This window comes from Mandrillus leucophaeus, unplaced genomic scaffold (genome assembly GCF_000951045.1).
Source record: "Mandrillus leucophaeus isolate KB7577 unplaced genomic scaffold, Mleu.le_1.0 Scaffold333, whole genome shotgun sequence".
Taxonomy (NCBI): Eukaryota; Metazoa; Chordata; class Mammalia; order Primates; family Cercopithecidae; genus Mandrillus; species Mandrillus leucophaeus.
The window spans coordinates 3,584,271-3,597,888 of NW_012103510.1; the positions used below are offsets into that span (position 1 = coordinate 3,584,271).

General features: G+C 41.0%; 1 protein-coding gene across 2 annotated transcripts in view; it reads right to left on the reverse strand.

Annotated features, from left to right (window-relative positions):
• The window catches only part of PAPD5 (PAP associated domain containing 5), a 94,244-nt gene that overhangs the window by 25,074 nt on the left and 55,552 nt on the right, over positions 1-13,618 (reverse strand). For both annotated transcript variants that reach the window (XM_011988650.1, XM_011988651.1), the window contains exon 2: positions 461-584. In XM_011988650.1, coding sequence (XP_011844040.1) covers positions 461-550 — 90 coding nt within the window. In that variant the 5' untranslated portion in view covers positions 551-584. The remainder of the gene's footprint in view (positions 1-460; positions 585-13,618) is intronic.

A 13,618-nucleotide genomic window follows, 5' to 3' on the forward strand; every position in this document is an offset into this window, starting at 1 on the left:
AAGACTTATGCCTGCATTAGCCACAAGTGACAAAATTTCGTACTTGACATTTTCATTCAGCTGTAAACAATTATATAATGTTTACTCTGGCAGGCTGGAACTAAGTAGTAATGAGGTTTTGATATATCATATCCAATAACAGACCACTACAACAATGAGGTTTGATTTGTCTTTCTTCTCTTTACACTAATAATTTCTAACAATAGCTTGCCTTTAGTAGTTGCTATTAGCACTACAAAAAAAAAAAAAAGTTGTTAGTCATCCAATCCAATGAAAATAATTAGTAAGCCTCAAATTCTAAAGACTGCAGAAAATTCTTTGCCATTAAAATTTAATTAGACCACAACTCTACAGTGCACTTCTACTTGCATGTGAGGACTAGCATGAGATACTAGCAGATAGGCCTCTGGCCCGTGGACAAGGACTGTCCCAAGCATAGGCTACCCAGGAAGGGACTCACGTCAGCGCTGGGCCAGAGCTCCTTAATTACACTCTCGATCCTGTTCACCACCTCCATCCGCATCTTCTCTTCCTCAGGTCTTGGAGACATGTATTCATAAAAATCACTGATTTCTTCATGCAGACTGAAGAAAAAACCAGAAAAGTTAATATGAATAGGGCCAATCTAATGAGAAATCACTATCTTAAATAATCTTATTTAATTAGGTCTTATAATTCAGTTGATGACTACCTTAATTTTAATGTTATAACTCAAGATAAGCTAAAATGGGCATGTACAGAATTTAATCAAAAAAACCAAAATAATTAAATAACATAAGAAATTTCCTGTGCAAAACACTTGCTGAGGTGCTGGTGATTTAAATAAAATAAAATAAAATTTAAAAAGCATACAGCCTGGCCTCTGCCTTTCCACTTCTGATCTAATAGACACAAGAAGATACTGAATCCAGGCAAATTTCCTGGCAGTAGGGACTGACCCTCTTACCTCTTGGGGATCCATTCCTCACAGTAGCAAACAGTACGTCTTTCATAATGTTTGCTCAGTGAATTAAGTGTCAAATGAACAAATCAGGCAGTGAACAACAGCAAAGTCTTGAAAAGAATGGCTGGTAGACAAAGGCTCCATGAAGGAGCTGAAGACTTCCAGAGCCTGCAAGGTACAGGGCAATCAGCCAGCTACAAGGGCTGTGGCAGGCAGAGTGGGAGAAGCATCTGGAGAGGAAAGCAGGCCCCAGTAGAGGGCAGGCTCTGAATGACTGACTGGCTAAGAGGTTCAAGCTTTCCCCCTGTGGCAACAGAGCTATTTAAATGTTTCTGACAGGGACTAGAGAGAGACTGACTTCAAAAATGCAGCATTTTAAGAAGATTAAACTGGCAACTATGCAAACAACAGACCAGCAAAGAGACTAGACTAGATGCAGGGAAAAGTCATGAATCAAGTTGCAGGAGGATTGGATGAAGGCCTAGAAGACGGTAGAAGGAAAGGAATGGGCTCCAGAAACAAAACACACACACATACCTACACCCCGTGGCCAGGCGCAGCGCCTGGCTATCATAGTGGTGGGGGGCTAAGGATGCCTTCAAGAGCTGAAGCCTGAGGGCCTGGGGGAAAACTACTGGTCTGGAAGAAAGGACAAACTCACTGGGCTGAGCAATGACTTGAATGTAGTCAGGATGGGGGACAGAGAGAAAAGCAGCATCCCTTTCTAAGTTGGTGAGGCTATGAAGAGCTATAAATGGCTGGGAAGGGAAAGTGAAGAGGTCAGCTCACCTTCCCTAGAGCACTGACCACCCATGAGGACTGAGCCACGGAGGTAAGCACAGGGACTCTACTAACTGGGATAGACCAGAAGGCTCGGAGCAACAGGTGCAAAGCGCCTCAGGGGAAGGAAGGGGCAGAGGGGTTGGCCTGGGGCACAGCAGTGGGAAGGAAGGGCAGCCACAGCTTAACAGAGCCTTGAAGTAGGAGCATGCCTGCAATTGTGTGGCACCTTCAGGGCCCAGAGCAGGAAGCTGGAAAAACTGACAGACCAAAAATCGCTTTAGGGAAGGAAAAAAAAGTGTTTACATCCTAATCCCCAAAGGCTATAACTTGTGCTACAAGAAACTCTGGAAAGTGAAAATGTGACTGATTAAGCAATCCATAGTTCCTCCTTCTGATTTTTTATTTTTAGCCTAAGAGTCAAAAACCTTGAGTTCTAGACTCAGGTTCTGCCTGAGGGCAGCTGTGTTCCCTTTGACAGGTGACTGGCACTCTCAGGCTTCAGTGTGTCAGGTACAGCACACAGCTGGTAAGCAGGAGCCTTTTCAGGCCTTCAGTTTCAAAACCTGGGCCTTTCGCAGAGGATGATTTACAACAGCGTTCGGCCTGTTTGCTATGCAATATGTCACAAAAAGTGGATCTTAAAACTCCAGAGAGGTCTGTAGGTGAATCCAAAAGATATCCCAGTGGGGCCATTTTCCTTGCTATGCCTCTGGGTACCTTCAGGACCTTCAACTTCTGTTTTGAAGTTGTGTTTTGTTTTGATTTGAGTTTCCCAGGTTTGATTATGTTCTCTAAGGTCTCTATCTTGGTCTTCTGCTTCTTGAAGACAGCAGCTGAATGGGAATAGCTGTTAGGAAGCTTACAGTTTGCTGTGCTCTTCTGCACAAGTCAGCTGGCAAAGATGAGGGCCATGAATAAACGACAGAACAAATGGACTGCTTCTTATCTTACTGCATAGTCTGCAGTGACTGATCAGAGTTTATTCGTAGTTCTAAAACAGATCCATAGAAAAACTGCATTTTAACTAATAGGGGGGAAAAAACTCCTAAATGTGACTGCATCTATTCTGAAGGCCCCCTTACAAATTTTCTAATTCAAATAAAGGCAAAAAGTATTTAGCACAACTGTCAGTCAATATGAAGTCATAAGAAACTGATTAAGAATTCATTCTCTGGCCAGGCGAATGGCTCATGCCTGTAATCCCAGCACTTTGGGAGGCTGAGGCAGGCAGACTGCCTGAGGTCAGGAGTTGGAGACCATCTGGCCAACATGGCGAAACCCCTTCTCTACTAAAAATATAAAAATTAGCTGGGCGTGGTGGCGTATGCCTGTAATTCCAGTTCCTTAGGAGGCTGAAGCACAAAAATCACTTGAACTTGGGAGGTAGAGGTTGCAGTGAGCTGACACCGTGCCACTGCACTCCAGCCTGGGTGGTGGAGTGTGAGATTTTGTCTCCAAAAAAAAAAAAAAGAATTCATTCTCTAAACATTACCAAGTGCCTATGTTCAAGGCACTAGGAGAAAACTGGCTCATCAAACATGATCCTTGCCCTGGGTCACTTACATCTAACAATGAAAAGGTACACTTATTTAATGTAGTTTTGTAGAACATAGTGCAATGCATATGTTCTGCACTATTCTGCCATAGGCAGCTTCCAGATGAATGATTCAGAGCTTTCCAATGATCATAGCTGCCCAGGATGGACTGGGTTGCCTTGTAGGTTAGTAAGGTCCCTGTCATTATCAGCATAAAGAAACCAGATGACCATGAGGCAAACAAAGGTCCAATAAAACGGTTTTCTGAACTTGGTAAAAAGTTGGAAAAGATTCTAAAATTCACTTTCAGTGCTGCAATCTAGTATTCTAACTAGCACATTAATTTGGGGGAAAATTACTATAGATTTGTAAGACAAGCTCTGAAGACTACCCTCAACAATCAATAGCCCATGGCACCACCTTCCTATTTCAGAAAAAAATGGTTCCACAGGTTATTGTATTTTGATTGATGCACATGTGTAACTATCAATGCATATGTGCATCAATCAAAATACAATACAATTTGATTGACGCATATTTGCAATCAATTTGTATTTTGATTGATGCATATTTGCAAAATGGAAGGGGGAAAGAGGAATACGGAAAAAGAGGAGGGCTATTAAAGCCAAGCCACACTTGCAAAGTCAGAAGAGGAAATCCAATCTCAGGTCTGCCAGGCTCAGTTTCTCATCCACACCAGGCACAAGCATCACTATCTCACCTATATGTAACTAGCTACATGTGAAATACTCAGAGAACAACCAGATAAAATATCTTGGAACACTGAGGAAATAAACTTCAAGTACAGATTTTAAAATAATTCTAACAGGCTCTATCCTTGGGACTGAGTAATTTTACTGGCACAGTGCCTTGCATATTCAGGCACTTAAAATACCCTGACGGGCTGGAAGTTTGTTTGTAGAGTGTGCACTGTAAGTCTGGCTCTCATTTGAGTGGCAGAGTGGACGCCTGAGGAATTTTGTTGGCTTGCTTTCACATGGTAATATAATTTTATGCCTCTGAAAGCATTCAAGTACACAGAGAAAACTTCAGTTTGTCCCATGTTTGGATTAAAATTTAATATGATTTATGAGTAGGTATTGCTTGATGACACATGCCCAGTGTTACAGTTTCTCATATAAAATTATAAAATACATCATACTGAAGTAAGAATGATGAAAAAAAAGTATAGAATACAACTCTTCTGTGATCTGAACTCATAGGTACCCAAAATATAGTGCCCTCTCTAGGATATCAGTGTTTTTATGTTAAAAGGAAAAGTGACTCAGGCATAGTGGCTCATGCCTATAACCCTAGCATTTTGGGAGGCTGAGGCAGGTGGATCGCTTGAGTCCAGGAGTTCGAGACCAGCCTCGATGACATGGTGAAACCCCATCTCTACAAAAATACAAAAAATTAGCCAGGCGTGATGGTGCATGCCTGTAATCCCAGCTACTCAAGAGGCTAAGGTGGGAGAATCGCTTGAGCCCGGGAGACAAAGGTTGCAGTGGGCTGAGACTGTGCCTCTGTTCTCCAGCCTGGGCAACAGAGCAAGACTCCGTCTCGAAAAAACAAAAAAAAAGTTAAAAAAGGAAAAGTGAACAAGATCCCTGTTCACAAAGGAAAAGTCACATAAGAGCAATATGATGACATGAGCACCACTATATAACGGGAAAAGATGCCAAAAACAAGAGGGTAAGAGAAACAAAATTAATTTGCTGGGGTAAAATTTATATTAAAATCTCAAATTTAATAACAACATTTAATATGACAAGGAGGTGTCCAAAAAACATATTCCATATTTAAAAAATAAAACTCACAGGTAATTTAAGTTAAACAAAAAACAAAAAACAAAAAACCACTTCTGTTCTGAGGAAAGATCTGCTACAGAAAGGGAATCCAGCCTATCAAAATTATGTGAATTTTATAATGCTTGTCACAGGGTGGGAGGTTCAAGTTCTTTGGCTGGGAAAGGAAGAACCGTTTCACATCCTTCAGTTGGACCACCACCCTGGGCACGTTGTGAGTTGCTTAGTAGCTTCTGCACTCTCAAAACCAAAGGAAAGGTGGAAAACTCCCTTGTGCCTTCCAGGTCAATGGCCGCAGATGACCCACGGCCAGCCCCTCTGCTCAGCACCGTCCCCTGCGGCTCATCCATGTTTCTGTTCAGGGGTGACACTGCTTCCTAAGAGATATCTGCCCAGACAGAGCATGTCTAAGCCCACCTCCACATCAAGGTCCTGTTTTCCCAGTTCCATAACTGAAGTCAGATCCCTTTAATTACCAACTTCAAAAAAAAAAAAAGAAAGTAACACACACAAACACAAAAAATAATAATTACCAACTTCATCCTTACATGAAGGAACTAACAAAGTTCTATTCGATAACTGTCAATAACAGGACATCCCCCCACCAAAAAAAAAAAAAAAAATACATACATATATATATATATCTTTAGGTTCATGATATCCAATTTTGAAACAATATATTGAAAAGACATTCATATGCATGTGGGGAAGCATAAATTACTACAACCTCTCCTGAGGTCATTCTACTAACAAATGATAATGTTTATATAAATAATTTTTAAAATTTCCCTTCTCACCATCCTCCAGAAATATTCTCATTAGCGAACAAGGACATCTGTATAAGGATGTTTACCACAGGATTATTTAGGATACTAAAAAATTTAGAAATTGTATCAATGTCCATCAACAGGATCTAATTAAATAATCATAGAAGCACCCATTGACTGACTTTCTCTTTGACTTTCTCTTTATAGCCAATAACCTCTTTGAAAGAATGAAGTAAAGCTATATAAGCTGATAAAGATGTCAAATATGTTAAGTTGGAAAGAAAAAGCACAAAAAAATGTGTTCAGCAGAATCCCCTTTGTGTGCGTTAGACATGTGCAGGGGCAGGAGTTGTGGCTCATGCCTGTAATCCCAGCACTTTGGGAGGCTGAGGCGGGTGGATCACTTGACGTCAGGAGCTTCAGACCAGCCTGGCCAACATGGTGAAACCCCATCTCTACAAAAAATACAAAAATTAGCTGGGTGTGGTGGTGGTTGCCTGTAATCCCAGCTACTCGGAAGGCTGAGGCATGAGAATCACTTGAACCCGGGAGGCGGAGGTCACAGCATGCTGAAATCACGCCACTGCACTCCAGCCTGGATGACAGAGCAAGACTCCGTCTCAAAAAAAAAAAAAAAAAAAAAAAACATGTAAACACATACACACAGAGGCAGATACACAACACGCTCCTATTTGCATTGCAAGGAGAACTGTCAACAGATACTACCTTAGGGACAGGGACTTTTGCCCAGTGGAGGGTACAGGCAGGAGAGTTAGGAAGACTTTAACTTGTTTTTTTTTTTTGTATCTTTCTGTACTACTATAATTTTTTTTAAAAATCAGCATGTATTTGTCCGCTTTTCAAACAGTGGTTATTGTCTGCTTGATGAGATTACAGACCAGGAGATTTGTTGTCACCTTTATATTTTCCCATGTGAAAAATATGGTTGTGAGTATGCATGTTCCACCCGCTAACTGGCCCACTGCCCACCCCACACAGAACAGGGTCTATATACGATACTGTTAACAGTGATTACATCTGAAGAGGGACTGGGGGGGTCATTTTAAGAAAAATGCATACATGTTAATTACCACTGTATATTTTTAAAACAAGAACTTCATCATAAAAAAATTCATTAAAGAAAACACAAAGCAGAAACAATCTAATAATCTAGCTTTGCAGACACACTTCGAAAGAGGGTGACGTGGGTCGGCTGTGGAAGGAGCTCAGTGGTCAGCCTGTGGGCAATACTGATACCTGGGGACACAGAAGACCCCCAAATCCAGGAATGCAGTGACAGCACACACCAGTATATTTCGCGAAGTTTCTGCATGCCCAGCGCAGTGTGTGTGGTGAGTTTCTGCTAGTGTCTGGCCCATTCTTTCTGGGATTATTTATATACTCAAACATGTTGCAAGGCAGATTTCTGGAAGAATACACAAAAACTGCTAGCAGGACTTTCCTCTGGGGTGGAGTAGAGGTCTGAATTTGCATGATTTTGTACTGTTTGATTTTTTTCAAACCCGCCTAGACACCAAGAGAAGCGAGTGTCTTCTCTTGGGCCCTGGGGTGATGGCAGTGCAATCTGAGTGACATCTTCAGGAGACTGCAGATGGATCTTTACCAAGAAACTCATGCACACATCTAGCCTCCTGTACTTGCAGCTACCAGCTAGACATCCCTACAAAGATATCACCTCACACTAAACAAGTTCAAAACACAACTGCCTGCCATTCTCTTAAATCGATTCCTACTCCTGTGTTTTCTTCCCTGAGTGGAAACTTCAGTCTTCCTTGGTTCATTTTCCTTCATCTACGGAGTCAAGAGGTTTCCAAATCCTTGTACCCGAAACCAAAAAACAAAACACTTCCAAATCAGATCCTGCCCCTCCACCTTCCCTGACCGTGCTTTGAGTTTAATTCTTTCTCTCTCAGTAGAACACTGTGGCAGCCTCCAAACTGGTCTCCCTGCCATGAGCCTCTCCCTTTTCTAGGCCATCGCTGCATGATTACCGAGGTCCCCTTCCTTAGCCTATCTGTGTCATTTCCATCCTCCTTATGGTAACACTGCCTACCTTTCCAGCCTCACTTACAAGAGCTTCCGAGCCCTCTTCTATGACAGCCCCACAGAACTGGACCGAGGCATGCCTTGCCTTTTCAAGAATCACCCTCTCACTCAGCTTTGGAGATCTCAAATATTAGCTCCTCTGTAAAATTCCCAGAGGCAGAGTCACTTCAGAGCCTCCTGAGGGCTCCTGGAGCATGGCCAACCAGGCCTAGCCGTGGCAGAGCAGTGAGGCTTACAGGCCTCCCTATTCAGACTCAACTCTTCCTGCTTTGGGCTCTGTGTGCCCAGATGCAAGACTCAACACAGAGAAGCACCTCCTTAGGGAGGAACCTTCTGTTCACAGGGGAACATCTACCCACCCTGATGTCCACATAGTCTCAAAAGGGACGTGATGTTCATTAAAATGAGCTCCAAACCAGGATCCAAGAAAATGGATGCTCACACAATGTGGCTGAGAACTGACAAAACCAGAAGGAGGACAATTTGACCTAAGAACTATAGATGTCTACTGTCCTTAAAGAAGACAATTATACCTTTCAGAATGTAGCCAAAGGAAGTCTGCATGTGCACAGAGATAGGGCGATAAGAAAATATTCACAATGAACATGTAATTTTCTTTAAAAAGCCAAGGTTTACAAGTGGAATGCCTAAAAGCTTTACATTTTAAAGTCTGTACAATGTGCCTACCTTCTACAGTACTGATAACAATACAAGGTCACTTGAAAAAGGCCGTGCCTAAATAGGAAGTTCTCCAGTTCCAAAGCAGAAAGACAAAAAGCCTTCTCTCTCCTCTATTTGTAGACAAGAAACTTATTCACTCCCCTAAATAATTTGTACCATCTCCCAAGATTTAAAAAAACAAGAGAGACAGAAAATACAGATGTTGACATACAGATTTAAATACAGAAATACGGATTCAAAAGGAAAAAGAAAGAGCCCATATATCTTACTTTTATGAATGCTGCAGGCATTTACAACAGTGAATCATGGCTAAGGAATGCCATATTTGCTATGGTAACCCTTCCTTGGTTAGGACACGAGAGTAAAAGTACAGGGAATGGATACTCGTCTGTGTGTCCTAAATTACAGTTTTCATTTTTTTCTTCTTTTAAGAGGTACTCGTGCCTGCTTTCCTAGAAATTAGAGCATTCCTTTTAAATGCCACTGCCAGTTGCACTCAATTTCTGGACTACAGTTTTTTAGGCCAATGTTTCAGAAGGATGGTTTTTCAGTTGATTTCCTCTTGGTCCCTTCCCACTTAGCTGCTATGAAAAGACATAATGAAAACTACCCGATTCTCCCCAGGCCTCTTTCTTTTGCCACCCAGCCTTACTACTACTTTCAATTGATTGTAAAGAGAGAACAAGAAAAGAAATCATTACCCAAGAGTTGCTTTATCTAATTTGGGTCAAAAATTATTTCCCTTTCCAATAAAATTTCTGAACTACCCAAACTACTCTTGAGTAGATCCAACCAAATTTGGGTAAAGTTAGGAAGCTTAAAGAAGAATGGTTGATGGTATTCTCTAAGATCAAATATCTTGCAACTAAAGCTTGATTAATAAATGTATTCCTCAAATGGGAAACCCTCAAATATCTGAGTGAAGAAAAAAAACAAAGCACAAATAAACAAAGCTTAATCTTTCCCTAGCTACAAGGTCCAAATGCCAATAAGAAGTTTGTTATATTCTTAAATATTAATAATGAAATACGGATGTGTTTAACCCGTGTAATCCCAATACCAAAATTTCATTTATATATTTATTTGCTGTTTACCTTTAGTGGAAGGGCTGGTGTTTAAGAATAGATACTAACCATTTGTAACATCTTTCCCTATGTTACAGTACAGGTAAAAGAAGCACAGAACTACCAAAGGGGCACCTTACATTCAAGGACCCCTACATATGAAAATTCCAGTATCCAAAATATACTAGCAGTGATTATTTGCTCAATAAATAATTTATATTAAATAGGACAAACTCCCAATGTGTATTTAAAATGTTTTAACTATTAGTAGTGATTATTTGGATAATGAAACTAGAAACAAGACTAATTTGGAGAAAAGATATAGCAACTTTCTTTTTCTGCACTGTTGAAATCTTTTGACCAAGTGCTGGTATTTTTTTTTTTTTTTTTAAGAGATGATGTCTCACTATGTTGTCCAGGCTGGTCTCAAACTCCTGAGCTCAAGCAATCTGAGCACCTCAGCCTCCCAAAGTGCTGGGGTTACAGGCGTGCACCACTGTATCCAGCCTTTTTTTTCTTTTTTTTTTAAATAGAGTCTCCCTCTGTCACCCAGGCTGGAATACAGTGGCTCACTCCAACCTCTGCCTCCAGGGTTCAAGTGATTCTCATGCCTCAGTCTCCCAGGCAGCTGGAATTACAGGTGTGCACTACCACATCTGGCTAATTTTAGTATTTTTGGTAGAGATGGGGTTTCGCCATGTTCGCTAGGCTGGTCTTGAATTCCTGACCGCAAGAGATCTACCTGCCTTGGCCTCCCAAAGTGCTGGGATTACAGGTGTGAGCCACCTTGGCCAGCCACTGCTGTGGTTTTTTTCTTTTTTTTTTTTTTTTTTTTTTGAGACAAACTCTTGCTCTATCGCCAAGGCTGGAGTGCAGTGGCGCAATCTTGGAGCACTGCAACCTCTGCCTCCCAAGTTCAATCAATTCTCCTGCCTCAGCCTCCTGAGTAGCTGGGATTACTGACATGTGCCACCACGCCCAGCTAATTTTTGTATTTTTAGTAGAGACAGTGTTTCACCATGTCGGCCAGGCTGATCTCAAACTCCTGACCTCAGGTGATCCACCTGCCTCAGCCTCCCAAAGTGCTGGGATTACAGGTATGAGCAACAGCACCCAGCCCAGTGCTGGTATTTTTAAAAGCAAAAAAACAAAACCAAATTGATTCACAAAGAATCCATTTACATATACACCAAAAACATAATGTGTACAAATCTAGACTGACTTTTATGAGGTCCTATATTTTTTCAAAACTAAGAAATAAAAAAATAAATTCTGGGCTAGGCTAAGTGGCTCAGGCCTATAATCAGCACTTTGGGAGGCTGAGAGCTGGAAGATTGACTGAGGCCAGGAGTTCAAGACCAGCCTGGGTAATATGGTGAGACCCCGCCTCTGCAAAAAATTTTTTCAAATTAGCAGGGTGTGGTGGTGTGCACCTATAGTCCCAGCTACTCGGAAGGCTGAGGCAAGAGGATTGCTTGAGCCTGGAAGAAGTTGAGGCTGCAGTGAGCCATGTTCATGCCACTGCACTCCAGCCTGGGCAACAGAGTGAGAACTTGTCTCAAAAAGATAAAAATAAAAAAAAAATAAAAAAAAACACAAAAATAAAGCAAAAGACAAGTATTCAAAATAGACAAAGAACTCATAATATTCAACAATAAGAAAATAAACCCATTTTTAAAAATGAGCAGAAGACCTAAACAAAGGCCTCACTAAAGAAGATACATATATGATAAGTAAACATATTAAAAAGACGCTTAATGTCATACATCACTAAAGAATTGGAAATTAAAACAAGTGAGACAGCATTATATACTTAATAGAATATTCAAAATCCAGAACACTGACACCACCAAATGCTGGTGAGGATGTGCAACAACAGAGACTCTCATTCATTGCTGGTAGGAATGCAAAATGGCACGGCCACTTTGAAAGATAGATTTTTCTTTTATCTTCTATTTATTTATTTACTTATTTTTGCTTCCTTACCCTCTGACTCATTTTTTTTTTTTTTTTTTTTTTAAAGTCAGGGTCTTGCTTTGTCACCCAGGCTGCAGTGCAGTGGTATGATCACAGTTTACTGCCACCTCCAGCTCCTGGGCTCAAGTGATCCTCCCACCTCAGTTTCCCAAGCAGTTAGGACTATAGGCACATAAGACCACGACCAGCTAATTTTTAAATTTTCTGTAGAGATGAAGTCTCACTATGTTGCCCAGGCTAGTCTCAAACTCCCGGCTTCAAGGGATCCTCCTGTCTCAGCCTCCCATTATGCTAGGATTACAGGCGTGAGCCACCACACCCAGCTGGCAGTTTCTTAGCAAACTAAACATACTTTTACCATATAATCCAGCAATTGCACTCCTTGGTATTCACCATAATGAACTGAAAACCAATGTCCAAACAAAAAACCTACATAGAAGTTTATAGCAGCTTTATTCATAATTGTCACACTGGGCACGGTGGTGTATAGCTGTAATCCCAGTTACCCAGGAGGCTGAGGAGAGGGGTTCACGTGAGCTCAGTTGTTCAGGAGACCAGTATCTTAAACACAATCACACCCTGTCTCAAAATTTTTTTTTCAAATTGTCAAAACTTGGAAGCAGCCAAAATGACCTTCAGTAGGTGAATGGATCAACTGTGGTACAACCATACAATGGAATATTATTCAGGACTAAAAAGAAATGGGTTATCAATCCAGGAAAAGACATGAAGGAATCTTAAATGCACATTACTAGATAAAAGAAGCCAATTGGAAAAGGTTACCTGCTGTATGATTCCAAGGGCATGACATTCTGGGAAAGGCAAAACTATGGAGACAGTAAACAGATCAGTGTTTGCCAGGGGCTAAGGGGAGGGATAAATTAATAGGTGAAACACAAAATTTTTAGAGCACAAACTGTGTCCAGCATCCTTTATTGAATGTTCCATCCTTTTCTCAATGACTGAGTAAGTAAATGCTGCTCCAGTCTGCCCAATGGCCTGTCCCCTTACTCCCCCACTAGTAATTTTACCACCCCACACACTCTCTTTGGGAAACAATTCCTATCCCTACTATTCCATGTGATTCTGGTGAAGCTGCACTGCAAAGCCAGTTGGCAGTTCAAGGCAGGAACAGCCATGGGTGGCCCCCAGTTAGTGTAGCATCCCCATCATCATGGGCCAGGGATGGGCACATGGCCCCAGCACCCCACGTGGTATCTTCCTTAGGACTTTACACACTGACTCTAAGGAAGGTCACTTCCCTCTTTGATCTCAAGCTATAAAAATAGAAGACTGGAAGTATCAAAAAACCACACCTCCTTTCCTCTGGTTGCACAAAGGAAGCCATTAGCAACAGGAGAGAATGGAGCCAACCCCAAAAAGAATCAAAGTCAGGGGGAGACAGGCACTTGAGCTTTCTCTGGAGTCACTAAAGCAAATACCACCTTTGCTTAAGCAATTATGAGCTTATTTACCTTGCACCTGAAAGACTCCTGATTCACACACAAAGACTTTGATTATACATACTCTCATGGATAGCTAGATCAGGTCTTAAGTGTTCTTTCAGATCTATGGCTATTTCTGTCTATTCGAGGACTCAGATTACCCTTTAAAATTCATGTAAAATCTATAAGTAGTTGATAGTACAAAACCAATCGTCTTCCAAACTCATCTTTAGTTTTCAAAATGTTCTTGGCTATTCTTGCCTGTTTATTCTTCCAGATGCTCTTTAGAATCATTTTAACAAGTGACTCTCCCACCCTCCCCACAAAAAAAACAGTGGGATTTTAATTACATTAATCAACACATTAATGAGTTGATCTGACATCTTCAAGTTTTTTTTTTTTTAATGCAACTCACTGTAAAGATTTTTGTATTTTCTTCACTTTTCTGGCTTTGTTCTAAATTATCTTAGGGATTTGATGCTCTAGTAAGTGAAATTCTTTTTTCTTTTTCTTTCCTTTTCTTTCTTTCTTTCTTTTTTTTTTTTTTT